The sequence below is a fragment of the Panthera uncia genome, chromosome D2 (assembly GCF_023721935.1).
Source record: "Panthera uncia isolate 11264 chromosome D2, Puncia_PCG_1.0, whole genome shotgun sequence".
In the NCBI taxonomy this organism is placed as follows: Eukaryota; Metazoa; Chordata; class Mammalia; order Carnivora; family Felidae; genus Panthera; species Panthera uncia.
Genome location: NC_064818.1, coordinates 56,264,258 through 56,290,482, shown reverse-complemented (window position 1 = coordinate 56,290,482; position 26,225 = coordinate 56,264,258). Strand labels below are relative to the sequence as shown.

At 44.0% G+C, this 26,225-nt stretch overlaps 1 protein-coding gene across 1 annotated transcript; it reads left to right on the top strand.

The window, feature by feature from the left end:
* The first annotated feature begins 583 nt into the window (after window positions 1-583).
* On the top strand, window positions 584-25,524 carry GOT1 (glutamic-oxaloacetic transaminase 1). The gene is made up of 9 exons (XM_049645561.1): window positions 584-817; window positions 9,919-10,100; window positions 16,686-16,809; window positions 17,509-17,621; window positions 17,861-17,965; window positions 19,754-19,904; window positions 19,991-20,156; window positions 20,908-21,050; window positions 24,838-25,524. The coding sequence occupies exons 1-9, from the start codon at window positions 700-702 to the stop codon at window positions 24,975-24,977; spliced, it is 1,242 nt and encodes a 413-aa protein (XP_049501518.1). The 5' UTR covers window positions 584-699; the 3' UTR covers window positions 24,978-25,524.
* The last annotated feature ends 701 nt before the right edge of the window (window positions 25,525-26,225 follow it).

Below are 26,225 nucleotides of genomic sequence, written 5' to 3'. Positions count from 1 at the left end.
TCCACTTTTAGCAGGCTGTCCCTTGCTTGACGCTCAGGCAGGAGGCCCACCCACATTTCCCTCAGGGGGAACAGCCGACCTGGAAGGTCAAGGTCGCCCGCGAGGGCTCCGGAGCTGCACGTCCTGGCCAAGGACTCTCGTTCCCGAGCGCAGACGCCGGGGATTTGGCTGCCAGCCGCGGTCAGGTACGTGAACGCTGTCGGGCCTGGCAGCGAGAACGCCTGCTTCATGGGGAAGGCCGGTCCTCCGGGACTCTCGCCGGCCTCCTAGCTCCTCTCTTGGCCCTCGAAGGTCATGGAGGCCACTTCCAGCGCACCCGAGCTGCTCGGCTCCTCCCCTCAGCACCTGAGACCCAAGGAATGTCGTCCTCAACCATAGGAGTCCGCTCTGCCAATCAATCCTAGCCCCCGCCCCCATCTTAGCTGGCGTGCAGTGCATTGGTTGCATCATCGCTGGCCTCAGATAAGATTCTTTTCTTGGATTGGCTAATAGCATACCCTCCCTCCCGTCCCTGCTGCGTAAGAAGCTCGCGATTGGTTCACCGCGTTGCCAAGTTCTGGACGCAGCTAGGCCATTGGAGGCCGCGGGCCCGCCCCTGCCGGCTGGGTGAAGGTGAAAGTCTCCAGTCGCCCGGGCTAGACCGGACCGGTGGCTCTGGACGTAGACTGGAAACTCTCTGTTGTCTCCAGTTCTTCTGCAATGGCGCCTCCTTCTGTGTTCGCCGAGGTTCCTCAGGCGCAGCCCGTCCTTGTCTTTAAGCTCACTGCCGATTTCCGGGAGGATCCGGACCCCCGCAAGGTCAACCTGGGAGTGGGAGGTAAAGATGCTGTGCTTAGGGAGTAGGAGCATCCTGGGGAGTGGAGCGGACCTAATCCGCGCCGCGGGGAGTGGGACAGGCTGAGGCCCAGCATGGCCTCAGAGGGGAGCCCCGGAGAGAAGGCAAGATCTGCGAAGCTTTTTCAACCTGCCCGTTTTACAGATGAGCATATGGAGTCTCTGGGAAAAGGAGATGTGCCCAAGGTCCACAGTACAGGTCTAGCAGCCAGGACACAAACCCAGTTTTTACGATTCCTCATTCTATGTTCTTTATACCGCATCCTTTCTCCTGTTAGTAAATGGGACGTCCAGAGATTGGAAGGAGAGGGAGGAAGCTAGGAAGCCTGATAGGCTCGAAATTCTGGCTGCTGGGGAATGGATGAGGGAGAACTCTAAGCCTTAGGGAGCTCTGGTCTGGGTCAATAAATATTTGAGTGACTACCAGGTAACAATCAGTACTTTACCAAGCCTTGTGGGGGCGAGGAGAGGAGACTGAGGGTTGGTTTTGGCCTCAAGGATGTTAAAGTCAAGATGTGATATAATAGAAATTTAGAATACTTCTGAGACAGGTTAATGCTGCCTGGGAGGATCTGGGAAGAATATTCTGGCCTTCACAGATGTGGTAGGAATGGGTAGAGATGGTGGGAAGGAGTGGAAAGAGTGTGGAGGTAGGAGCTCGCTTTTCCCACATTCTTGTCCTCATTTCTTGTTTGTATTTCTTGGACCTTTGACAGCTCAGAACATGGGCCTCAGTTTTCCCTTCTGCAAGAAAAGGGTTTAGACCAGAGTGCCTTAGAATAACTCCAACCTTTGGTGAATTTGTTGTTTCTGTCACTGTCATTTGAACGTTTGAAGCCCCACAGACACTCGACCACGTACAGAGGCCAGCCACGTTGAAGAAAATGAGTATGATGTTCTGTGCTAAGGAACACACTTAGAGGACTAGAAATTTTGGAAAGAGAAAATCAAGGGTGGCGAGAAGGAGGTTCAGAATCAGGCTTCCCACAGTGAGTGTACATAGGACCTGTTAAAAAAAAGTCTTTACCAAGGAGCATGGGAGAGGAGTGAGATAAAAGCCATTAAAAAGTATGATTTGTTGAAGCTAGGTAATGGGTAAATGGAACATCCATCATATTATTCTTGCAACTTCTGTATATGTTTGAAATTTCCCGTAATAAAGCATTTTTTAAAAAGTAAATAGTATGTAGTTTAACTCATGGAGAGAAAGCGATGTTTTCAACAGGCAGCTGAGTGGAAGAAATATTGAAAGAATGCCTTGAATTGAATTGGAATCGGGCAGTATTCAAGCTCTTAATTTAAATCCAATTTAAAGCCTCCAAGTACTTATTTAGGGCCAGATATATACGTTGATGTTGATTTAAATACATCTTTTAAAATTTTTTGACTCAGTTACCTTTAAACTATCTTACAGAATTTTTGTGAGAGTTAAATACATTTAAAGTACTTAGAATAGTGGCTGGCAAATAAGTAGGAGTTATGTAAGTATTAGTCGTTTTGGCATTTCTGTTACTTTTGTTACTATTATTGTTTTGGCAGCTCTTAGGTTGCATAGAAGATGTTGAATAAATTTTTCAGCTTAAGAACTGCAAAATGAAATCATTTCTGACATCCCTTAAGAAATAAACTGCTCATGCAGAGAAAAAGTTCCCTGCCAGCCCAGGCCAGAAATGGTTGGCTCAGAAGTATGGTTTGTAGTTCAGGTGGTCACTTCACCCGTGACAGTGCCTTTTTCGTGGTTTCCAGGAACCCAGGAACTTTACCTCCTTACCATGAACAAATGATTTATGCATTTAATCTTTTTTAAAAGTTTATTTATTTATTTTTGAGAGAGAGCGAGAGAGCGGGCTCAAGTTGGGGAGGGGCAGAGACACAGGGAGAGAGAGAGAATCCCAAGCAGGCTCTGCACTGTCAGAGCAGAGCCTGATGTGGGGCTCAAACTCTTGATCAAGAGCCGGAAGCTTAACCTACTGAGCCACCCAGGCACCCCTGCATTTAATGCTTACAACGACTCTGAGGGTTGTTTCAGACATAAGGAAGTTGAAGCTGAGATGGATGAAGCAGTTTGCCCCAAGTCATATGGCCATTGGTAAGGGAACTGTCCTCTATTTTGGGTCCTTTTGGGTCCTTCAGATGGTCCAGAGGCTGCCAGTGCACTGTAGTGGCAGGTGCTTTGCATACAGGTCAGCCCTGCAGTTTAGTGATGTGACCTTGGGAGGGCTAGTTAAACATCCTAGGACTCAGTCTGTTAAATGAGGAGCAGGGATGGAATGACCTCTCTCTAAAATTGTACTCTAAGATTCACTAACATATTATATGTAAGATAATGATGTTACTGGCCTCATCAGTTGACTGAGGATGAAATGAATAATTATGTATGAAATGTGATATATAAGTGAAAAGTGTGGTATAAATATTATTTTTCTTTTTATGATCACCTTGACCAGTTTTTGTTGTTGTTGTTTTGTTTTTTTGTGTGGATGGCAGGGGCTCAGGTGAGGGTCTCCTTCATCTTTTGTATGTCCTGTCTGTAGTTATACACATCACCAAGTATATCTTTTGTGAAGGAAATGTAATTAATCACTGACTTTGGGGAAGCTACTCCCCTCCCCCGCCGCCATGTTAAGATAAAGCTCAGTGGGAATTAACCAGCTCAAGTTCTAGTGATGTTGGATGTGTTTAAAATAAACTACAACTGTAATTTTACTACCTAGTTCCTACTTGCTGATAGTTTCTCCAGAGAGATTCTTCTTGCTGTTTCCATAATTTCCTTTTAGTTAAAGCAGAGCATCACATGTAAGTATGATATGCTCTGAGTTGATCATTTTAGTGCTTGTCAAAGTTTCAGACAAGTGGCTTTAAGGGCACAAGAGACACAGGTCCATCCCGATGTAGCTGAAGCAAGACATTTCTTCATAGGCTTCATTCAGTCTGTTTATCACATAAACTTAGATTTCTTTTGTTCCAGATAAACTGCTCTTATTTTAAGGTCTGTTGCTGTTTTTAATGTGGATTTCTAGCATCTTCACATAAAACAGTTGGATAGATGTGCTGTATTAGGTGTTTCTGAGTACTCGCTGGCCCTCTTCCCAGGAGCCTAGATGGAGAAGGGCTTTAAGAGGTGTGCATATGTGCCCGGGCTCTTGGGTAGCGGTGGGTGAGGGAAGTGGGGATGTTCAGAGGAGAGGAGGGGGGCGGTCTGATCATTGCATTCTCCATGTTCTTCCTTTCTTCTGGAAAGCAGCACTGCTGCACTGCCCTGAAACTTGGGTGCCTCCTCTAAAAGAGGGGTGCCTGGGGCTGGGAAGCCTGCTGGCAGAGGCCCCTCACACAGTGCTCTGGGGCCTGCTTGCTTCGGGCTTTCCCTAGACATCTCTTGTCCTTAAAAAAAGTACATGGATCCATGAGCGTAATATAGTATGACAGCCTAGCTCTTACAATTCTTTGATCTAGGACAAATTATTCAACTTTTCTGGTCTCAGTTTCCAGATCATAATATCTATTTTGTGAGTTGTTTATAGGAATTAAACAGGGGTTAAAAAAAAAAAAAGGTGAAGCATTTAGGACAGTGCCTTGTGTGTACTAAGCATTCAGTAAGTCCTTGTTATTACTGTGGCTCAAGTACCGTCGATGTCTATTAATTGTGAAGTCTTTCTTTCTATCCAGAACCTCTTCCCTGAATGCCAGACCCATACTTAATACAGTTTGCTAGACACACCAAATTCAGCATGTTTGGAACACAACTGGTCAGTTTTACCTTCCCTTCAATCTTTTCTTTTTTTTTCTGCTTATGTTTTATATCTTGGTTGACCCTCCCTGCCCCCCATCACCACCAGTCTTTATCCAGACTAGAGAGACTTTTGAGTCATTTGCCATCCTTCCCTTGAACCCATGTCAGTTTATTTGGTCACTGGGTTCTGTATTATCTATCTCATAAATCTTATGACTGTCTCCTCTTTTCTTTATCCTTGCCATCACTACCTTAATTCAAGATGTCATTTTTCCCTTTCTGGATTATTGCAGTAGCCTCCTGATTTAACTGCCTGTGTTCTCCTTTCCAGTTTATTTTCTACAGTGTCACTCAAAAGATCCTTGATGTACAGCTGTCAACATCACCCTGTTTAAATGCTTCCAGTGGTTTCCCCATTGAAACGACGTTCCTTAGGAGAGACTCAGAAGAGACTCCAAAGACTTTTTTAGCCCCTCCTTGCTATTCCTCCTTGGATCTTAATGTTCGAGCCATGAAAATGCACGTCCTCAGAAACCTCAGGTCTCCAGGCCTCTTGGACCCTGCACAGGTGTTCCCGCAGTCTGGTGAAGGGGAGCAAAATTTGCCACACTGAAGTATGGCTTAAGCTGGTTATTTTTAAGAAACTGCAGATAGAGGAGAAGCTCTGAAAACCATGTAGAAGTTGCCCTTTAGTAAGAGACATTTATAGGGGAAATATCCATTTGTAAGAGTGCCTCTCAGATGACTCTAAATATCTAGAAACTTACCAGTGGAGAGGGCTGGGCTTAAGTCTACGTAACAATCTTACTCTTGTTCACTGTGCTTTTACTGATCATCTCCCATAACTGACTCCCCACCCTTTTTGTCTCTAGCTGAAGGTGATATTTAATGTGATGGCTTTGGCCATTTTGGGGAGTTACTCAGTTGATATACAGGGAAAACTGAGTAACTCCCATGTATACAGGAGGTACAGGTTATTAAACTTTTTTCTCCTGTTAACCTGTCTTATGTCAATTTAATTATTAGACCAGCCAAAGAACCTAAAAGGGTAGAAGGGAAAACTTCTCTGCCTCTACACTGGAATGCCCTTTCCTTGTCTACCTTTTAAACTTGTATTCAACTTTCAGACTTCATTCTCTGTGAAATCTTTCCTGACTCCTTACAGGAGAATTAAGGGCTCCATGTTCTGTTTCCTCGAGGGCAAACAGTATCCTACCTATTTCTGTGTAGCTGCCTGTAGCCAGTGCCTTGTTCTTGGTAGATTCAGTAATGAGTAATGAATGAGTGAATGAAAGAATGAGTGAGAAACTCCTGGCTCCAACAAATAGGAATAAAAATCCCCTGGAAAGCAGGAATCATAGTTGTTAATCATGTTTGACTTCATTGCTCTAATCACAAGAGCAGTCTGCTGTTCTGCTTCATTAGGACAGTTAGGCAAGGCATTGGAAATAAATCTGGAACTGAACCTGGGAGAAACTGGGTGGTGAAGAAGGGAGGGGAGGTATCAGTTGGCCAGTTTCTCTTTTGTCCCAATATAGATGCCTCCGTGCCTCCAGTCATGTACAGGATTTTTTAGAGTAGTACAGAATATGCAGTATAGGTAAGAACAGCAGTACCGCAACTTTTCATCTTCCTATTTTATTTATTTATTTATTTATTTAACTGTTATTTTTTAAAGGATTTTATTTTTAAGTAATCTCTACACTCAACATGGGGCTTGAACTCACAACTCTGAGATCAAGAATCACATGCTCCACTGACTGAGCCAGCCAGGCAACGCCCCCCTATTTTATTTATAATATGTGGTTTATAAATAACATTATTATCATAAATGTAATATATATGGCCTAATTATGTAATAGATATATAGCATCCCAACACAGACGTGAAGCATAATAGAACTAGTTTTTCTATGAATACCCACACTCTTGTACATCTAAATAGCATCCCCTCTGTGTGCGTAGTCAAAGATGTGTTTGCTGTTGCTACAAGTATCATTTCCAGCAATCAGATTTGCTTTCAAAGGACAAAGATTTGGCACCAGTTGAGGATATTCAAAATAATGAGATTTCTCTAATTCCAAAAGAAGAATTCCAAGAATAAGATGGACAGTGATAGCATTGTGATTATAGATAGCGTGATTCCCTTCAGGGACAACTCTTAACTTAAAAGTGGTTATTTTGACATCTCTTTAAAAAACCAGGGGCACCTGGGTGGCTCAGTGGTTAAGCGTCTGACTTTGGTTCAGACCATAATCTCACTGTTCATGAGTTCGAGCCCCACATTGGGCTCTGTGCTGACAGCTCAGAGCCTGGAGCCTGCTTCGGATTCTGTGTCTCCCTCTCTCTCTGCCACTCCCCCATTCATGCTCTGTCTCTCTCTCTCTTCCAAAAATAAATAAACATTAAAAAAAAATTAAAAAACCAGACCACCTGGGTGCCTCAGTCAGTTAAGCATCAGACTCTTGATTTCGGCTCAGGTCATGATCTCACCATTTGTAAGATTGAGCCCATTGCTGGGCTTTGTGCTGACAGCATGGAGCTTGCTTGGGATTCTCTCTCCCTCTCTGTCTCTCTGCCCCTACCCCGCTCGTGCTCACTTGAACTCTTTCTCTCTCTCCCTCTCAAAATAAATAAACATTTAAAAAAAGGAATTAAAAAAACCCCAGACCAAATCCCACCTGATAAAAATAGGCTTTTTAACTTTTTGGAGGGAATTTAGTGGGTCAGAGGATAGTATGTGAGCATTGTGACAGTGTTACAGCCTCCTATCCAGAGACTATTGGTTGGTTAGTGGCTGTGTCAGTCTGAGCTCTGTCTACATTCTTATTGCCAGTTTGATGTGCTTATCAGATCTGCAAATGACACATTCCTAGAGGGTAGAGTTAGTTGATAGAAGACCAACCCCAAATCAAAATGATCTTATAAAGTCTTGACTGATTTGTTGTATAGCTTTTGACCTGTAATTTTACATCTAGAAACATTTTTCTAAGGGAACACTCATGAATATGTGTGAAGATACAAGAACATTTATCACAGTACTTATAATATCAAATAATCAAAAGCAACACAAATATTTAATAAATCAATCATGGAAAGGAATGTTGTCTAGCCAATGTGTTACAAATTGTGTTGTAAAGGGATCATAAATATGAAAAATGCCCAATTGCATTTATAATAAGAGAAATGCAAATTAAAGCTACTCTGAGGTACCATTTGCATCCTTACACTGGCAAAAATTTACTCTGGTGGAGGCTGTGTTAACTGATAAAAATCCCTGTGGAGGCTAGTTTGAGTATATCTGTCAAAACTCCAGATACACATACTTCTTATCCACTTCTTCCATTTTCAACCTGCATCCTACAGATATATTTGCGTACATGTATGATGACATATGTATGAGGTTGTTCATTGAAGTATTGTTTTGTAATAGCCAAAGATTGGAAACAACTCAAATGTCCATCAGCAAGACACTGGCAAAACAAATTATGGGACATTCATCAGTTATGCAGCTGTAAAAAAGAACAAAGACATTTTGTGTACAAACAGAAAAAGAAGAGATCTTTAAGTAGAAAAAGCAAGGAACAAAACAGTGTATAGTATGTTGTATGTTACCTTTTATATAACAAGGGGGAACATAAGCTGTACTTGCTTGCAGTTTTATAGGGAAATTCTGGAAGGATACAAAAGAATGCAGCTGTTATTTATTGGGGGGTGAGGAGTTGGAACTAGGTAGATGGAGGATAAGGATGGGTTGGAGACATGTGAATATATTACCTATTATAAGAATAGTTAATGACAGTGAAAATACTCATATTTGTTAAGTGGAAAAAAGCATGTTGAAAATTTTATATACAGTGTGATGCATATTTTATAAAAGAATATACTAATGTAAAATAAAGCTTAAGAGGGTTGTACACCAAAATGTCCATACTCTATCTCTGAGTGCCAGGATTATATATTAATCATAATGTTTATCATTTGCTTTCTGGGTTTTTAGAAAATTTCTACAGTCAACATGTATTGTTCAGTAAATCATATCAATAACCTTTCTAAAAAGTGATTTAAAAAAAAAGTCAGGGATTAATGTTGGACAGAAATGAGCAAGATAAAACAATCAGAATTACTCTGAATATTTCAGTTTCAGGGTGCCTGGGTGGCTCCAGGCTAAACCAGTTGGTTTAGTGTCCAACTCTTGATTTTGGCTCAGGTCACGATCTCATGGTTGTGCGATCGAGCACCATGTAGGGGTCTGTGCTGAGCGTGGAGCCTGCTTGAGATTATCTCTCTCTCTCTCTCTCTCTCTCTTTCTCTCTGTCTCTTTCTCTCTGCCCCTCCCCCCTCAAAATAAATAAAATAAACATTTAAAAAAATAAAATAAAATTTTCAGTTCCAAAATCACTTCCAAAGTGTGGGTCTGTTGGAGACATAAACATTCCAGCAAAGTCAAATGACCCCTGTCAGGAATCTGCGCAGATTGTTGGCTTGGGTGCAAGCCACAGCAGCTGCCCTCTAAAGCTATAATCCTAAGATAATCATATGTTAGTAGTGGGGAAAAAGTCAGCGATAGGATAACTGGACTAAAAATACTTTTAGTGTAGAGGTGCTTAGAAATTTGCTGTAGGCAAGACTGTAAATATTATGAAATAGATACATTTAGATCAATAAACGTGTGAAACATGAAGTAGGAGGAGCAGTGAAAATGGCCAGTGCTGGCGGAGAGAGGACAAAAACGTGTGCAAATATCAAATAGGTTGTTGAGTGATTGTGTAACCATTTGCTGGAATCTTCAGCCCCGGGGCATTTGCTTGCCACTTGTCCCGTTTCTGTTCTTACAGGACAAGAGGAGGAGGTGGGCCTTCTGCCGTGCCCCTCTCCACATTTTATGTTAGAAGGTGCAGCATTCGTGTGAAGTAGCACCTTGCACTTTCTGGAAATCTCTTGGGGAGGTGCAGAAGGAGGGAGATTCGGCGCCCATGGCTATACAGACCTCAGCGCGCCAGTCGTATCGACACAGCATCTATAAGGTGTAGCTTAGTGTGCAGAGTGCTTTCACGTGCACTCTTTCTCTCAGTCAGGCTCTCTGGCGCCCCAGTTGTGTTTCAGCATTCTGTCTTTTAGAGGTCATGCGTTTAAGGGCTCTAACTTCCATAAGGGTAGGAACTATGTCCTTCCTGCCCAGCATATAGTCCAGTGGCTGGCCCAAAGCAGGCAGGCAGTCAGCGAATGACCTTTGATTTCCCTCACAGTTCTGTTTGGTTGAAAGATGGTGGAGTGCTCCCTGTTGGCAGGGCTAGCTCTTTCTTGGATGAAACCTGACTCCTCCTCTGTTACTAACTCTTCCCTGTCTTCCAGCTTATCGCACAGATGACTGCCAGCCCTGGGTTTTGCCAGTCGTGAGGAAGGTGGAGCAGAAGATTGCTAACGACAATAGCCTAAACCACGAGTACCTGCCGATCCTGGGCCTGGCGGAGTTCCGGACCTGTGCGTCCCGCCTTGCCCTTGGGGATAACAGCCCAGCTCTCCAGGAGAAGCGGGTGAGTTTTGGGTGAGGGTGTACAGTTGACCCTTGAACAGTGTCGGGGTTAAGAGTGCTGACTCCATGCCACACTGAGTCGACAATCCTTATATAACTTTTGACTCCCCCAAAACTTAACAGTCTACTAGAAGCCTTATGGATAACATAAAGTCAATTCATGTATGTTGTGTGTATTCTATACTGTATTCTTACAACAAAGTAAGCTAGAGAAAAGAAAATGTTATTAAGAAAATCATAAGGGGGCACCTGGGTGGCTCAGTCAGTTAAGCCTCTGACTTCGGCTAAGGTCACAATCTCACAGTTTGTGAGTTTGAGCCTGGAGTCTGGCTCTGTGCTGACAGTGCAGAGCCTGCTTGGGATTCTCTGTCTCTCTCTGCCCCTCCCCGACTTGCACATGCACTTGTGCTCTCTCTTTCTCTCTCAAAATAAATAAGTAAACTTAAAAAAATCATAAGGAAGAGAAAATGCATTTACAACACGGTACTGTATTTATTTTAAAAAATCCAGGTATATGTGGACCCATGCATTTCAAACCTGTGTCATTAGGGGTAGACCGTATTTTCTTTAGATGCTACGCAGGGGAGAGGAGGTTGAAAACTCAGTTTGGTTAAAAGTGTCAGGTGTTATGTCTGTTGAACTGTCTCCTGACTGGTAGTGCAAACGGTGTGGCTGTATATCAAGCATGGCTTCTTTGATTGTTTTGTTTTATGCCATAGATGATCAGATTTTAGCTGCTGGGTTTGAAGCAGTCAGGGAATTTAATGAAATGATGAAGCGATCAGGGTCTGGACCCAGATCTGCCCCTTTGGCCATGGGCAAGTCATTTACCCCTCTGACCCCGGCATCTCATCTACATGTTATGAAAGACTAGTTTGTGGTTCATGATCCCATTAGGAGTACTTACATAGAGGGGATCATTTAAGAGGTCTCTGACCCCCTGAAATTTTATGCAGAATTCTGTGTGTACGTGTATTTCTGAGGAGAAGGTTTTAGCTTTTATTGGATTTTTTTTTAAGGTTTTTAAGGAATATCTATGCTATGCCCAATGTGGGGCTTGAACTCACAACCCCCAACATCAAGAGTGGCATGATGGTGGACCAGCTGGTGGACCAGCCGAGCCAGCCAGGCGCCCTTCTTTTATTGGACTTTCAAAAGGAGTCTGTGTCCCCAAAAGTTCAAGAGCCACTAGTCTAGATGCTTTCTGAAGTTCCTGCCAGTTCTAATGTTCTTTAATTCTTCTAGCCTTGACTTCGTCTTCTCCCATTTAAGTGCTTCCTAGTAGGTATTCTGTGTATAGCTGGAGATATATGGAAGAACATATTTGGAAGCAGATATAGCGAAATAGGCTGTATGTGGCTGGAAGTGGTTTGGTAGAGATTCTCGGTGTTGTAGGGACTCAGAGGACAGGGATGGTGGTATGGATGGAATTGGGATGTGAGCTGAACTTTGGGGAATGAGGCCAGGACACTGGCTACACGTTAGCATCACCTAGGGAATTTTACATACATATAGGTGGGCGGACCCCAGTCCAGACCAGTTAAGTCAGAATCTTAGAGGGTACCACCCTTCCCTGCCCTTTCACTCCCTGCCCCACCCACCCCTAACTCCCTTCCCTGCTTGGGCATAGTTTTAAAAGCTCCCCAGCTGATTCCAAAGTACAACCAGGGTTGGGAACCTCAAAGTAGAGAGGAAGGAAAAAGGAAGGGTCCTTTTTTTTGGAGTAGAAGGAATGCAGGGACAGAGATAGGAGGTAAGTGGGTCTAGGTTGTAGAGACACCTACCTGATTGGAGCTGGGAACATGTCACATAGATCGGGCAGGCTGATTTCGCACGCTGGGCAGGGGAAATCATCTGAAGGTTTGAACAGAGAAGTTACCCAATCAGAGTGTTTGAAGAAGATAAACCTGGCTGCATGGGGAAGGGCTCAGGTTTTTGCAATAGTCCAGTTAGGTATTGTGCAGTTTAAACCAGCTGCCCTACTGCTCCCCTGGGCCGGTGTTGTAGTGCAGCCTTTGTGCACGGAATGGACCAATTCTTGGAATCATCTGATTTATTCTCCACCTGCAGTTACCCAGTTGCCTCCATATGCAGAATGGCAGGGTGAAAATTGAGGGCTGGACACAGGCACAGTCTTTTGTGTATCAGGTGGCGGGGAGGCTCTGAGTGAACGTCCTGGAACTCAGGTCAGTGATCAGGCAAGTCATGAGGGATTTTGGTGACTGACACTGGAACGTTGAGGAGAGTCCTGATGAAGTTTGACAGTGGAGGACTTTGGCAGCTGGGGGTTATCTTGTGAGACGCTGTTGATAGATGGATGGAATTCTGTTTTTGACAAAGGGAAACCGAGTTTCTGTGTTGGGGACCTTCTTCCTCTGAGACTGTACATTTCTTGTACACTTAATAACTGTGTCGGGTGGATGCTTGTTTCTCTGCTCAGTGCTCCCGTTTTGATTTCATTCTGTAAGACGTGTGGAACATGGCCCTCCCTCTTTGTCTGGTTCATCCTGTGTTGTGTTTTTGATCAGAGAACAAATTTAGATGGCAGTCCATAAATATTTGAAGGCTTTTTTTTTTTGAGTGGTGTGGAGGATGGTTTGGGATGCTCTCTTGGCATCTGCATCACCATAGGTACTGGCTGGTTCTGAGCTCTGAGTCTGTCCTTTCTCCCTGGACGTCTTCACCATCCCCAAGTTCAGCCCACTGTTCTCTCATTTGGATTCTTATAATAGCCTCTTGTCTCTAGTCCCTTCCCCATCCTATTACATTCTGCACAGTGCAGCTAGGATGATCTTCCTTAGCAAAAAAAGCTGATAATCATGTCACCTGCTCCCTGCCCCCCCCCCCCCCCACACACACACAAACACACACCCTTCCATTATCTACAGGGCAAATCCAGACTTTGAACTTGGCATGTGGCATATTTCATCCTGTTCTCCAGTGACTCACAGCCCCCCCACACCCCACCCCCCGCCCATTCCCCTTGGGGTCCCTGCCATTCCACAGACCTGTAAGTCCTGCAAGGCCTTGCCAAGGGTCACTTCCATGCTGAGTCCTTAGCTTTCTCGGGCAGAGCTGAGTTATCACAGGACTTTGTTCACAGCTCAGGAATAATTGTACTTATTATGCTTACTATAATGTATAATTTTATAAGTCTGTCTCCCACAAGACCATGACTTCCCTCAGGGCAGGGATGATGGCTTGCTAATTTATCTTGTAAATTTTCAGCATTTAGCTCCCAGTCTGACACATCAGTGATTCTCAGATGTTTGAATTCCCTCATTCATTCAGTCAACAGATGAATGGTCACCATTAAGGGTAGGCACTGTTCTAGAAACTGGAGCACAGCGGTGACCAAAAGACCCAAAATATTCTGCCCTGGCTTACTGTTATGTGGGGAGAAGGAACTATAAACATAATAAATAAGAACATGATAGAGTATGTTAAAAGAAAATAAATGTTGTAAAAAGAAAGTAGGAGAGGCACATTAGGAGAGCTGAGGGTGGAGTAGGGGTAGAATTGGTTTTCACTGGGGTGGTCATGATAGAAATAGAAATGGCATTTCAGCCAGAACTTGAAGGAAATGAGCCGTGAATGAGTAAACCAGAAAACAAATAATAATCATGTCTTCCCCTAGATTTTTCTTCTCAAGATTCATTGTTACCAGGTCCATCAACCATTTTGAGGAGACCTATTTTCTACACTCGTCACTGCCTCTTACTGCTTTCTATTTTCAGACCTTGTACCATATGTCCAGTTTTCATCTCTAGCACTGTGATGTTTCAGCTTTGGGAATTCCCAAGCCACCATCGGTAGGAGGGCTCGTAGGCCATGTGATGCTATCCCAGTTTCTCGCTTTGACTGTCACCTCTAGGAGGCTTAGGCTTTCACTGTGGCTTATCTTGTCACCGTTGTCTTCTTCATCCAGTTTGCCCATCCTTAGCACCCTGTGCCAGAGACCTGTGTGAACTGCTAGCAGTGCCCAGGTTCATGCATCATGGCTTTGGTTGCAAACAGCTTCTGCTCAGCTTTCCTGCTCCTCATTACATCAGCAAACTGTGATCTCAGGCAAATGTTGTCGAGTCTGGCAGGGATTTCTTCAGGCCATGTAGCTAAATCAAGATCACAGATTACCTACTGGCATCATTCACACCACATGTTACTGGATTTTTCTAGTTCTGGACACCCCAGTTTAGCCGCCAGGGTTGGTTGCCTGTTCGTTTTGAACTTCGCACTTGTTTCCTTCATCCCAAATGTAGGGTTTCCCTGGACTTTAGAACAGTTTGCCAAAATTCAGTTCACAGAATGACCAAATTGATACATTATTGATTTGCCCCCAATTTCTTTCTTTTAATTGCTGATACAGTTTGTATTTCACTGAAGCCGTCCAGTATTCAGTGTGCTTTTAGGGAATGATAATTTCTTGAGAATTTGATGTCAAGTGTTACATAAAAGGATTAGGTCACGTTAGTGAAGTGGATGTATCTCTTCCGAACATGTTTTCAATCTAATCTACTGGCTTTTTGACTTCTTTTAGTTAATGAATTTGCATCTTGGAGTGGGAGAGAAAGGAAATAAAAAATTACACCTGAGAACATTTTCACTGATGTCCACGTACACCCGTCACATACCCATGATAACTTAAAACCAGGTTCAAGGGAAGCCTTGCTCATCTGTATAGAAAGTGTCAACATTCCAGAATTGCCTAGGTGTTTGAAATGTAAGGTAATGAATAAAGTTGACATTCAACTTAGCTCATGCCAAGTCCATGAAAAATAAATGCACATATGGCTTAACATCACTGACTAACTGTCTAACCGACTTAGCCACCCAGGCAGCCCGCAAAACCTTTATAAAGTAATGAGAGGGGTCTGGTGCTCAGTGGGGATCACTGTGGAGAACAGAGAAGTTGGTGTGCCCCATCTGACCGGCACTGACCGTTTTCACCCAGTCCACTGCCCTTGCTTTCCTACAGCGCACAACCATGCTCACTTCCTCGTTTGCTTGAACGTCCACTTGGCTTCTGTTTCACATTTCAGACCGTATTCTTTCACAGATGCTCAGACCTCTGAATACAAATAGAACACTGGGGAATAATAACAAGTGGTGATAATTGGTATCACTGCCTCATTCCTGGCTCAAAGAGGATTTCTGCTAATGACTCATTGTTCATCAAAAAGCTGACTTATTCATCATGGCTGAATGAATTTTTCCTGTTACTTTCGAGAAGTATCCATTATTTCCTGTTTTACTGAGCATCAAAATCAGGGATGTCTATGATTTTCTTATCTGTCATGAAGATCATTTGGGTTTTCTGTACCTTAGTGGCATGACACATTTTATATCTCTTAACAATCTTGCATTCATGGGATGACTGTCACTTGAGAAAGGGGGTATTTTTTAGTGTACTGTTGGGTTCATGCTGTTCATTAATGTTTATCTGGAAAGTGAGTATCAGTGTTCATGAATGAGTTTGGTCTCCCTTTTTTCTGTTTTTTTTCCTTTGTTATCTTTTAGCATCAAAGTTTTGTTATTGTTTTAAAAAAGATTTTAGGAGTTTTTCTACTTTGTCTAGGGAGATTTTTTTAACCTTTCTATTGTGGAAAATTCCAAATATTTACATAAATAGATAATGCAGTGTGATGAAAAAACCCCATGTATCCATCACCGAGCTTCAACAATGGTATGTATTTGGTCAGTTTTGTATACCCTCCCACCCCCGTGCCAAAGGTAAGTTATTGTACAGCAAATCCCAGACATCTAAATATATTTTAAAAATTATTTTAAAATTTTGCAAATAATACATGAACATGTTCTCCTTTTTTTAGGAAATCACTTACACATTAGGCCAAACAAAGTCCCCTTGATCACTATTCCCCCCGTCCCAGGCCCCTCCCCAGAGGTTGCCAGTGTTGTTAGATTGCTGTGCCCTTCCTTTTATTTAGATAGATTTTCTCAGGTGATCTTTTTCTTTCTCCTTAATCCTTTAGACACATTGAGCAATTTATGACATTTCTCTACTGAGTCATGCCAAAGCCTACTAAGAATTGTGAGAGGGCGGAATGGAAGGCATGTAGGCAGAACAGCAGAAGCAGGGCAGGTGACTAGATCTGAAGCAAGAAGGCCTGGAATCATTTCCAGCTCTGCCTCTCACAGCCGCACAGCCCTTTGGGAGACCCCTTCTCTGCATCGATTTCCTCATGTATGAGTTGGGGATCTATAGCTTACTTCATAGAGTTGTGCAAGGATTGAACAAGAATGTGTGTGAAGGTATTTTGTAAATGGGACAACATAGGACTCTATTATTGCCCATGTGGGGTCATTTTAAGATGCAAGGAAGTTAAGGAAAGTTGTCTTGAGAGGCTGGTAACCGAGCAAAGTGCTTCACTTCCCGTAGCCTCAGTTTCCTCATTTGTAAACATGGGCAAATGTAGTTGTGAGGTTTTGATAAGATAATACATTTAAAGGGCTTAGCACAGAGCAGGCACAAAGTGCGTGCTCCTTGGTACTAATAACAAGTGCTCGTTGTTTCCTAATAATCATCTGACTTCACTATTATCAACCAGTGACCTTGCTTCTCTTTCAGGTGGGAGGTGTCCAGTCTTTGGGGGGGACAGGTGCACTTCGAATCGGAGCTGAGTTCCTAGCACGATGGTACAATGGAACAAACAACAAGGACACGCCCGTCTATGTGTCCTCACCAACCTGGGGTGAGTCCTTTAGCTGTAGCGAGAGGAGAAACAGAGGAGCCCGGGGGGATTACCCTCATGAATGTCACCACTTATGCAGAAGATGTAACCCAGCCTGGATCAACTGACATTTGTAGATGGCTCGAGCAGTGGATTATGGCAGTACATGAGTAACCTGATGCTCCAGTTCAGAATAGCAATACTCATTCTCAGGTTTCTTGGTAGACTTGTGTTTCGGCATATGTTGAAATTTCCCAGAGGAGGTATAAAATGTAGACACAGGAAGTCCCATTGTGGTGTAGGATATAAATTTAGCATGACTGACCAGTTGAACTTGTTCTTGGTTACAATCATTTTTCTAAGTCTTTTTTTTAATGTTTGTTTATTTTTGAGAGAGAGAGAAAAAGTACAAGCAGGTGAGGGGCAGAGAGAAAGGGAGACACAGAATCCAAAGCAGGCTCTAGGCTCTGAGCTGTCAGCACAGAGCCCGAGGCGGGGGGCTTGAACCCACAAACCGTGAGATGATGACCTGAGCTAAAGTGGGAGGCTTAAACTGACTGAGCCACCCAGGCACCCCTCATTCTTCTAAGTCTTAACTCCTTACCTCGATGTTGCCCAGGGAATGTTGAACCTGTGAGGGCCCTGGAAGCTGACTTGTGTGCTTTCCAATTAACCTTCTGTGTTTGTAAACCATTTAACTTTTTACCTCTTTGTTTACAGAGAATCATAATGGTGTATTTTCTGCCGCTGGATTTAAAGACATTCGGTCCTATCACTATTGGGATGCAGCGAAGAGAGGACTCGATCTCCAGGGTTTCCTGAATGATCTGGAGGTGGGCGATTAGATGAAAAGTAAACAGACCCCCATGGTGTCAGGAGGAGCAGGGAAAGGTCTTTGGATCAGTTGATAAGGGAGAGAGTCTGAAACATCCTACCCAAACCAGATGGTGGTTTCTGAGTTAGCACATAAGGAAGAAATATGCTGCCCCTTGCCCAGTGTGCCACTGACTCTGACAGCACCCCCACCATATTCCTGCTAGTGTGGCAGCTGACATAGCTTCCTTCCCCTCAGAATGCCCCCGAGTTCTCCATCTTTGTCCTCCATGCCTGTGCACACAACCCAACTGGGACTGACCCAACTCCGGAGCAGTGGAAGCAGATCGCCGCCGTTATGAAGGTAACTGCCTTTCCAGAGCACCTCTTGAAACATAGTATGTATTATTATTTTATGTATTCAAAAGCAATATCTGTTCACAGAAGAGTTTGGAAAATGGAGAAAAGCCCAAAGAAGAAGATAAATATTAACTGTAAATCCTATTGCCCAAAGAAAGCCATTGTTAATATGTTACACATGTAAATATATTTATTTCACAAAGATGGGGTCATTTTCTTTATGCTGTTTCGTAACATACTTTGTCTTTCATCTGGATTCCTTTATGTGCCATGGAATGTTTTATAGCGCCATTTTCCATGCATGGCTACGTGCCATTAGGGATTGATTAAATCAATTCATGGACATTTAGATCTCAGGTTTCTTGTTCTGAACAGTTGTGTATAAGACTCCTTGTTATTATTTCTTTGGGATGACTTTCTAGATTGGAATTTCTGTCTCAAAGGGTATATATTCTTCATTAATGTGTTTAAAGAATACTCATTGAGAAACTGCTATGCAGCAGGCATCTGGAGGATATAATAGCACAGCAGAGACCATCCATCTCTGCTCTCAAAGAGCATACAGCCTGTTTGGGCAGACAGCCAAATACTGTGGGACAGCAGTGTTGATGGGGTTATGTAGAGGCACGTAGCCCAGACTTTGGTGTGTGTGTGTGTGTGTGTGTGTGTGTGTGTGTGGAGGGCAGTAGTGGCAGAAGAAGCCATGTTGAGACTTGAAGGATGAGGACAGGTGGGGGCTGGCAGGGAAGGAATGTTCCCTACAGAGGGAGGAGTGTGGTCAAAGCCCAAGGTAGAAGTCATGGCCCATTTAAGGAACTGAGAATAAGTCTCAGTACAGCAAGAGTTCTAAGGGGTTGCAAGTGAGTTAAAGGTAAATGGGGGCAAGATCCTGTGCTGAGCCATTGGACTTTATTTGGAGGGCAGTGGGGAGCCACTGGAGAACATTTATGTCATGCTGTGTTGTGAGCAGATTTGCGTTGTCTTCAGGCTACATAGCAGGGAGTGGATCCGAGGGAGGCAAGGTTAGTCAGGCTGAGAGAGCAGTTAGGAGGCTGTTGTCATGATCCAGATGGGAGCTGTTGGGGATCTGAATGAAGTCAGTGGCAGGGGCAGACCTGAAAGGATTCTCAAGCCCCCAGGAGATGGGGGTGATGGGAATCGGGATGTGATTGGATGTGAGGGATGAGCTGCTGGGGTAGGAGTGGAGGATGCACCCTGGCCTCTGGCGTGGACAGTTGGGGGCATAGAAGTGGTGTCCTCTCAGACAATAAGCGTAGTAGAAGGGGCAAATTCAGTTGTGGGGAGTTCTTTGAGGAGGTTGGAGGGGTGAGAGTAGGGACTACACGGTCTGCTTTGTCTTCAGTGCCCAGTAGATGAGGGCTGGGGTTGTCAGGGACCCCTGGGGAGACCAAGCTGACTAAGCTTATCACACCAGGAATTCTGAGGAAAGAATCCTCCACCAACATGGGACACTACGTCCACGCCTCACAAATAAGCCCTGTTTGGCAAAGCAGCATCATGATACTCTAGGAGAGTGTACTTTAAAAGAATAAGGTTTACTGAAATTGTTAGACTTATTGTTAGCTTGATAGTCTAGAATATCCAACTGCATACTGGTATTTAGCTGAACAGAGGAACAGATGTAAGTGGCGGTTGAATGCAGAAAGGGGAGAGATAGGAGAAATGGGTAGTGTTAGAAATTTTGTGCAGGCACCAGCTGGGGAAGGAAGGCTGGTGTCTGAGGTTGTTTCCAGAAGGATCTCCTGGCCTGACTCACTTTCCTTCCTCACAGCGCCGGTTTCTGTTCCCCTTCTTTGACTCAGCCTATCAGGGCTTTGCATCTGGAGACCTTGAGAAAGACGCCTGGGCTGTTCGCTATTTTGTGTCTGAAGGATTTGAGCTCTTCTGTGCTCAGTCCTTTTCCAAGAACTTCGGGCTCTACAGTGAGTGCTCTCCTGAGTTACAGCCCTGTCCCGCCCCACCCCACCCCCATCACAGCTCCCAAGCTGACTCTCATCCCTCCCTTTAGATGAGCGAGTGGGCAATCTGACCGTGGTTGCAAAAGAACCTGACAGCATCCTGCGGGTCCTTTCCCAGATGGAGAAGATAGTGCGAATTACTTGGTCCAATCCCCCTGCTCAGGGAGCGCGAATCGTGGCCTGTACCCTCTCTAACCCTGAGCTCTTTAAAGAATGGTAAGGGGCGCAAAGCCTGATGGGTGAGTTGTGGGAACATAGGACAGTAATTGTCCCATCACATTTAACTGGCTCTTCCTTTTATTTTGGCAGAGGCAGGACAAAATTACTTTGAACTCTTTGAGTCGCAGATATTTCTGTAGAATAAGGCTGGCACCTGCTCACATGAGCGTAATACAACACACGTGAATAACACAGAACCAGGAACATAGGAGGAAGCACTCAGTGAATGGGGCGTTTTCTCCATTCTCCCACCACCCAGGCTTCCCCCCTAAAAGTTGGGAAACACAGGAAGGAATTCCTGATAGTCTAGAATATCCAACTGCAAGTTAGTGGGACAACTTGGGGACTCTTCATTCGTATCTAGTTTGCATATATTTTGCCTTATTTTGAAACAATTTTTATGTGGTAGCTATCTACAGTCTACTTAATTAGGCCTGATAAAATACATTAGCCTGTCTGGGTCAGTCCCTAGGTGAATTCTGGGTTAAAACATGAGTGGTATCACAGCCAGTATACCCACGACTAGTGCTAAACTCTCATCAGAAGCTCAGTTATTTCCTTCTGCCTGGTAAGTCTCTCTGTGGTCTTTATCTGTGGGTTTATCTACCCATCTAGGCCTCCACGTACTGTCATAGCCAGGTCGTGATCTCATCTGCAGTTTATAGATTAAATTATATTTTTTAAACTTATGTGTTTCTGTGTGCCATCTGTCTTGTCTGGACTGATATTTATACTGCTGTCCACTCAGGACAGGTAATGTGAAGACAATGGCTGACCGGATTCTGACCATGAGATCTGAACTCAGGGCACGCTTAGAAGCCCTCAAGACTCCAGGAACCTGGAACCACATCACTGAGCAAATTGGAATGTTCAGCTTCACCGGCTTGAACCGTAAGTGTCCCCCCAGCTACCTGGAATGCTCCCTCCTGTGTTGGGTTTGGCCCCTTTACCTATTTGGTCAGCCATAAAACTGTGGGCCAGAACAAGTTAGGTTTTCTCAGTGTGTCCCACTCATCTGCAGAGCCATAACTAAGTTAGTTTCATTTTTGTGGACTGGGAAGTAACAGGATTTATAGCTTGGAGACTTGCTTTATGAAAGGTCTCTCATAAATGCTTGGGTACCTTCTGGTTTTTCTTTAATCCTAAGTATAAATATCATACATGATTATTCAGGGACCTGATTTCTTAACAAGGCTTTCCTAGTCTCCAAGCATTGCCCTCAAAAAAGAGGTTACAAAGTTCTCTCTCCATTTCACAGATAAGAACTTAGGTTGGTAGCTGGAGTTGAGAGCCGATTGGAAGTCTAGCGGGCAGCCATGTGTGATCTTGGTCAGCGGTTAGTAGGGCCTATCAGCCATTGGCTGTCCCTTCTGATGATAGAGGATTCATTCATTTAATGTGTGATTACGGAACCCCTGCCAGCCAAGCCACGGGTCATATGGTACAGATGTGGCTGCCCACTGTGTGTGGAGCTTGTGTCTGAGTGGCTCTGGGGACAGTTGTATGCCTGACTTGGGTAGCGAGTGGAACATCAGAGGTGCTAGGAAGCACTGTAAACCAGGGCCTTCAGAGTGCCTGTGTGAAATGGGCTCAGAAAAAGCCAAAGGAAATATAAACAAGAAAGATGGTACTGTATATGGTAGACCCCCGGAAATACTTTGGGGGAGAATGAGACTATGCAAAAAGTAAAGGGATGTCTTAGTTAGCCATAGGTGTCCTCCTGATTCTGGAATGGGGCATTAGTTCACTTAGTAAAATCATCCTTTGCAATTTTAAAAAATATTAGGTATAATGGAAGTGGTATTTAGTAGCAGTATTCTAAAGGCTCAGAAGGTGGGTGTGTCTCCCCATAAGATGTATATATTACCCCACTCTCCAGGGTAGGAAATTTGTTTTATTATGAATTAGAAAACAGTGAGAATAGACGGGTGCTCATAACACGTAAGTCATATTTTTAGCACTTGGCACTACTTACTATGTTTAAAAACATTTTTTTTCCCTCCCAACATTTTATTAAGGAAAACTTTTAAAACAGAACAGTTGGAGGAATTGTGACAGTGAACCACATATACCACCACCTGGGTTCTATAGGGCTCATGCCACAGTGCCTCCTTTATGATATTCTGTCCATCAGAACAGGGGATTGCAGCCTGCCATTTGTGGTGTACTCTAGGAGATCTCTGAAGCCCCTGAAATGATATTTTAAACATTGTGTATGTGTGTATTGGCTTTTTTCTAGGGAAAGAGTTCATAACTTTACTTTCTCAGTTATGATGCTTCCTTTCCTGACAAAAGTGGAGAGGTTTCATCTTTATTTAAAAAAAAAAAAAAAACAGGGTTGGGGTGCCTGGCTGGCTCAGTTGGTCGAGTGTACACCTCTTTTAAGTTTTGTTTTTTTTTTTTAATTTTTTTTTTTTTTAACGTTTATTTATTTTTGAGACAGAGAGAGACAGAACAGAGCATGAATGGGGGAGGGTCAGAGAGAGGGAGACACAGAATCCGAAACAGGCTCCAGGCTCTGAGCTGTCAGCACAGAGCCCGATGCGGGGTTTGAACTCACGGACCGTGAGATCATGACCTGAGCTGAAGTCGGCCGCTTAACCGACTGAGCCACCCAGGGGCCCCTAAGTTTTTTTTTTTTTTTAATGTTTATTTATTTTTGAAGGAGAGAGAGAGACAGAGTGTGAGCAGGGGAGGGGCAGAGAGAGAGAGCGAGACACAGAATCTGAAGCAGGCTCCAGGCTCTGAGCTATCAGCAGAGAGCCTGATGTGGGGCTCGAACTCACGAACCGTGAGATCATGACTTGAACTGAAGTCAGATGCCCAACTGACTGAGCCACTCAGGTGCCCCAAGAGAGTGCAACTCTTGATCTTGGGGTTGTGAGTTTAAGCCCAACATTGAATGTAGAGATTACTCAAAAATAAAATCTTATAAATAGACAAACAAAAAACCCAAGGTTGGAGCCCTATAACTACATCTTTACAGGTGGTGGTGTGCCTGTGGCTCTGTGGGTGGTTGAGGTTAGTCTTTATCTCCTTGGGTGACTGTAATTCACACAGTTAAAGCTGGTCAAGGCTACTTCTTTTTTTTTTTTAATGTTTATTCTTGAGAGAGACAGAGTGCGAGTGGGGAAGGGGCAGAGAACGGGAGACACTGAATCTGAACCAGTCTCCAGGCTCTGAGCTGTCAGCACAGAGCCCAACGCAGGGCTCGAACCCACAAACCGTGAGATCATGACCCGAGCTGAAATCAGACAGTTAACTGACCAGGCGCCCCTGGTCAAGGCTACTTCTGAAGGTCACTTTGTTTGCAGGGGTCCAGAGTAGCACTGACTACAGGGTCCAGATTTTCCATTTCCATACAGAGGCAACTCAGCGTCCTGGCTAAGAGCTCAGACTCGGGAGTTACATGGCTTGCCTTAACATCCCAGCTCTACCACTGACTAGCTATATGACCTTGGGAAAGTCTTTTAACTCTATACAATGGGAATGATAAGGTTATCAAGATTGACTGAGTTAATATAAGGTGCTTAGAATACTGCCTGGCACATAGTGTTTGCTCCTGTGATTATTATGATTTTATCACTATCTTCATTGGGGCTGCTATAACAGAATAGCATAGGCTATTTATTTATTTCTCACAGTGCTGGAGGCCAGGCAGCTTGAGATCGGGACACCAGCATGGTTAGTTATGGGGGGGGCTCTCTTCTAGTTTGCAGATGGCTGCCTTCTTGCTGTGTGGGGCTGAAGGGAAGAGAGAGAGTGTGCATGCATGCTTGCACCAGCTTGTCTCTTCTAAGGGCATACCTGCCAACACAGGGACTCTACCCTCATGGCATCATCCAAACCTCATTATCTGACAGAGGCCCCAGCTCCTAATTCTATCACATTAGGGGTTAGGGTTTCAACATATGAGTTTTGGAGGGACATGAATATTCAGTCCATAACAATTATCCCATTCCCTCAAATTAATGGTGCTAATTAAGGGTGCTATTTATTTAGGGAAAAATCAAATAAAATTGTCTCTTGGCTTTGCAATAAACCAGAAATCTCTAGAGATTGTGGCATAAGGGAAGAATAGGCCGTTCCTTCCTATTTCCTACACAAGCATTTCTACAAATACGGGAAAGCCCTCCTGTGTGTTTGAACAGGGGACCTGAGAAGTGCCAGATCACAAGCGTCTTACCAGTTTTTCAGCCTGTTGGTTCATGCACACAGCATTTGCCCAGTCCCTCTAGCACGGGGTCTGTACAATGTGCTGTGAAAAGGAAATGTTAAAGGGAGTTTGCTGCTGTGTGCTGGGGTACAGGTTAAGGAAGAAGAAGCACTTCATACCAGCGTTTCGTATCAATGGGATGTTCTTAAGTCTGAGGGTTGTTTTAATAGGTTGTTCTGGTGAATGTAACACGCAAGCTTTGGTCGGGAGGTAGTCCCAGGTGAAAATTCCTATCAGGAGGAGCTGTATTAAACTTCCTGGGGGTTAGAAAGTTAGCTAATAAGTGGTTTCCAGAATCAATTCAGCATACTTCCCTGTTTTAATTGGACAAAATAGCTCCTTTTATTTTGCTTCTCTGTGTTGGGGGAAAGAAGGAAACCTGAAACTGTTGTGGAATCTTTGACCCTCAATGGCTGAGAGGGTTCCTACTACTCTCATTATATCTCTTTTGGTTTTCAACAGCCAAGCAGGTTGAATATCTGGTTAACGAAAAGCACATCTATCTGCTGCCAAGTGGTCGGATCAACATGTGTGGCTTAACTACTAAAAATCTAGATTATGTGGCCACCTCCATTCATGAAGCAGTCACCAAAATCCAGTGAAGAAACACCTCCCCAACCAGCACCACCAAAGCAGTCCTGTCACGTGTGTTCCCTGCCTGTGCAAGCCTAGCTGTACGTGTCATGGATAGAGACTACGGAGGGCTGGAAGGCTGGTCTGGTGAGGCAGCCCCACGTGAAGAGAATGTCCCTTGTAAAGAAATGGGGGCCAGGGATTAGAGCCCCTTAGGAGGCCAGAGCATATTAAGGTTTTAATTTACGAAGAATAAAAAGGTACTTTGATCATGACACGTAGATATCTTGCCCCCTCACTAGAAGCCAGAATGTTGCCTCTGTTGCTCATGTGCTTCTGTGTATCACTTGACTCTGCACAAAGTCTTGTCCCAAAGATCAAGGTGTCTGAAGAGCCAGCTGTGATTGTGAGTGTTGGCTGTGTCATTAAAACTCGTCATCTCTACTCAGAGTGTCTGTCTCCTGCTCTTTCTGCATGGTTGTGTCCCTAGCCCTAAGCTCTAGTTCTCTAGGGTGATCAAGGTAAGAAATAGATTTACCTCTCTCTTACACACACACACACACACACACACACACAACTGACACAGAAGTTTAAGAAAACAGTATTTACCCTTGCTGGGAGCAGTGCGTTCTGATGTTTTCCATTCTATTGTGTTCTAACTAAAGAAATAAAAGTTGATTGAGACCCATGGAATTGATTTTGTGATCCACTAGTGGGTTGTAACTCATAGTTTAAAATGAATGCTCTAGAGGGATTTGCTAGTTGCTAAAGAAAAAAACTAAACTGCATTCTTGAAGTATGCCTCCCCTTAGTGACCTCACCTACCACATCTCTGGTAGTTTGGTGGGCTTGTGGTGGGCCCCATTTTTCAGTGTTTCTGTACAGGATACGGTTTCCAGATCCTTCAGGATCCAGCTAGATCCCAGGCAGTCGTTCAGAGAACACTGTGTGATTGGGTCTGGTGGGTGTGGACAGATTTGAAGAGATGACCTCACACTCATTTCTTCATTACCTCCTGTCCTATTTTCCTTTCCATCAGTGTTTGTTCTTCCTATTTAAAGATGCTGGTCATTTGTAAGGGAAGACACAAAACCGGGATCAGTAATCCTACCTGCTGTCACTCTTCTGTCATCTTCTCTAAGCACAGCTTTAATCCAGGAATTCTCAACAGGGTACAGTACCTCAAGGGAGCAAAAGAAGTCTGAGAGTAAAATGGTGTGTGGCCCTCCAAAGCACAGTCCTACCCCACAAAGTCTTAGTTCTTAGTATTTCATTTC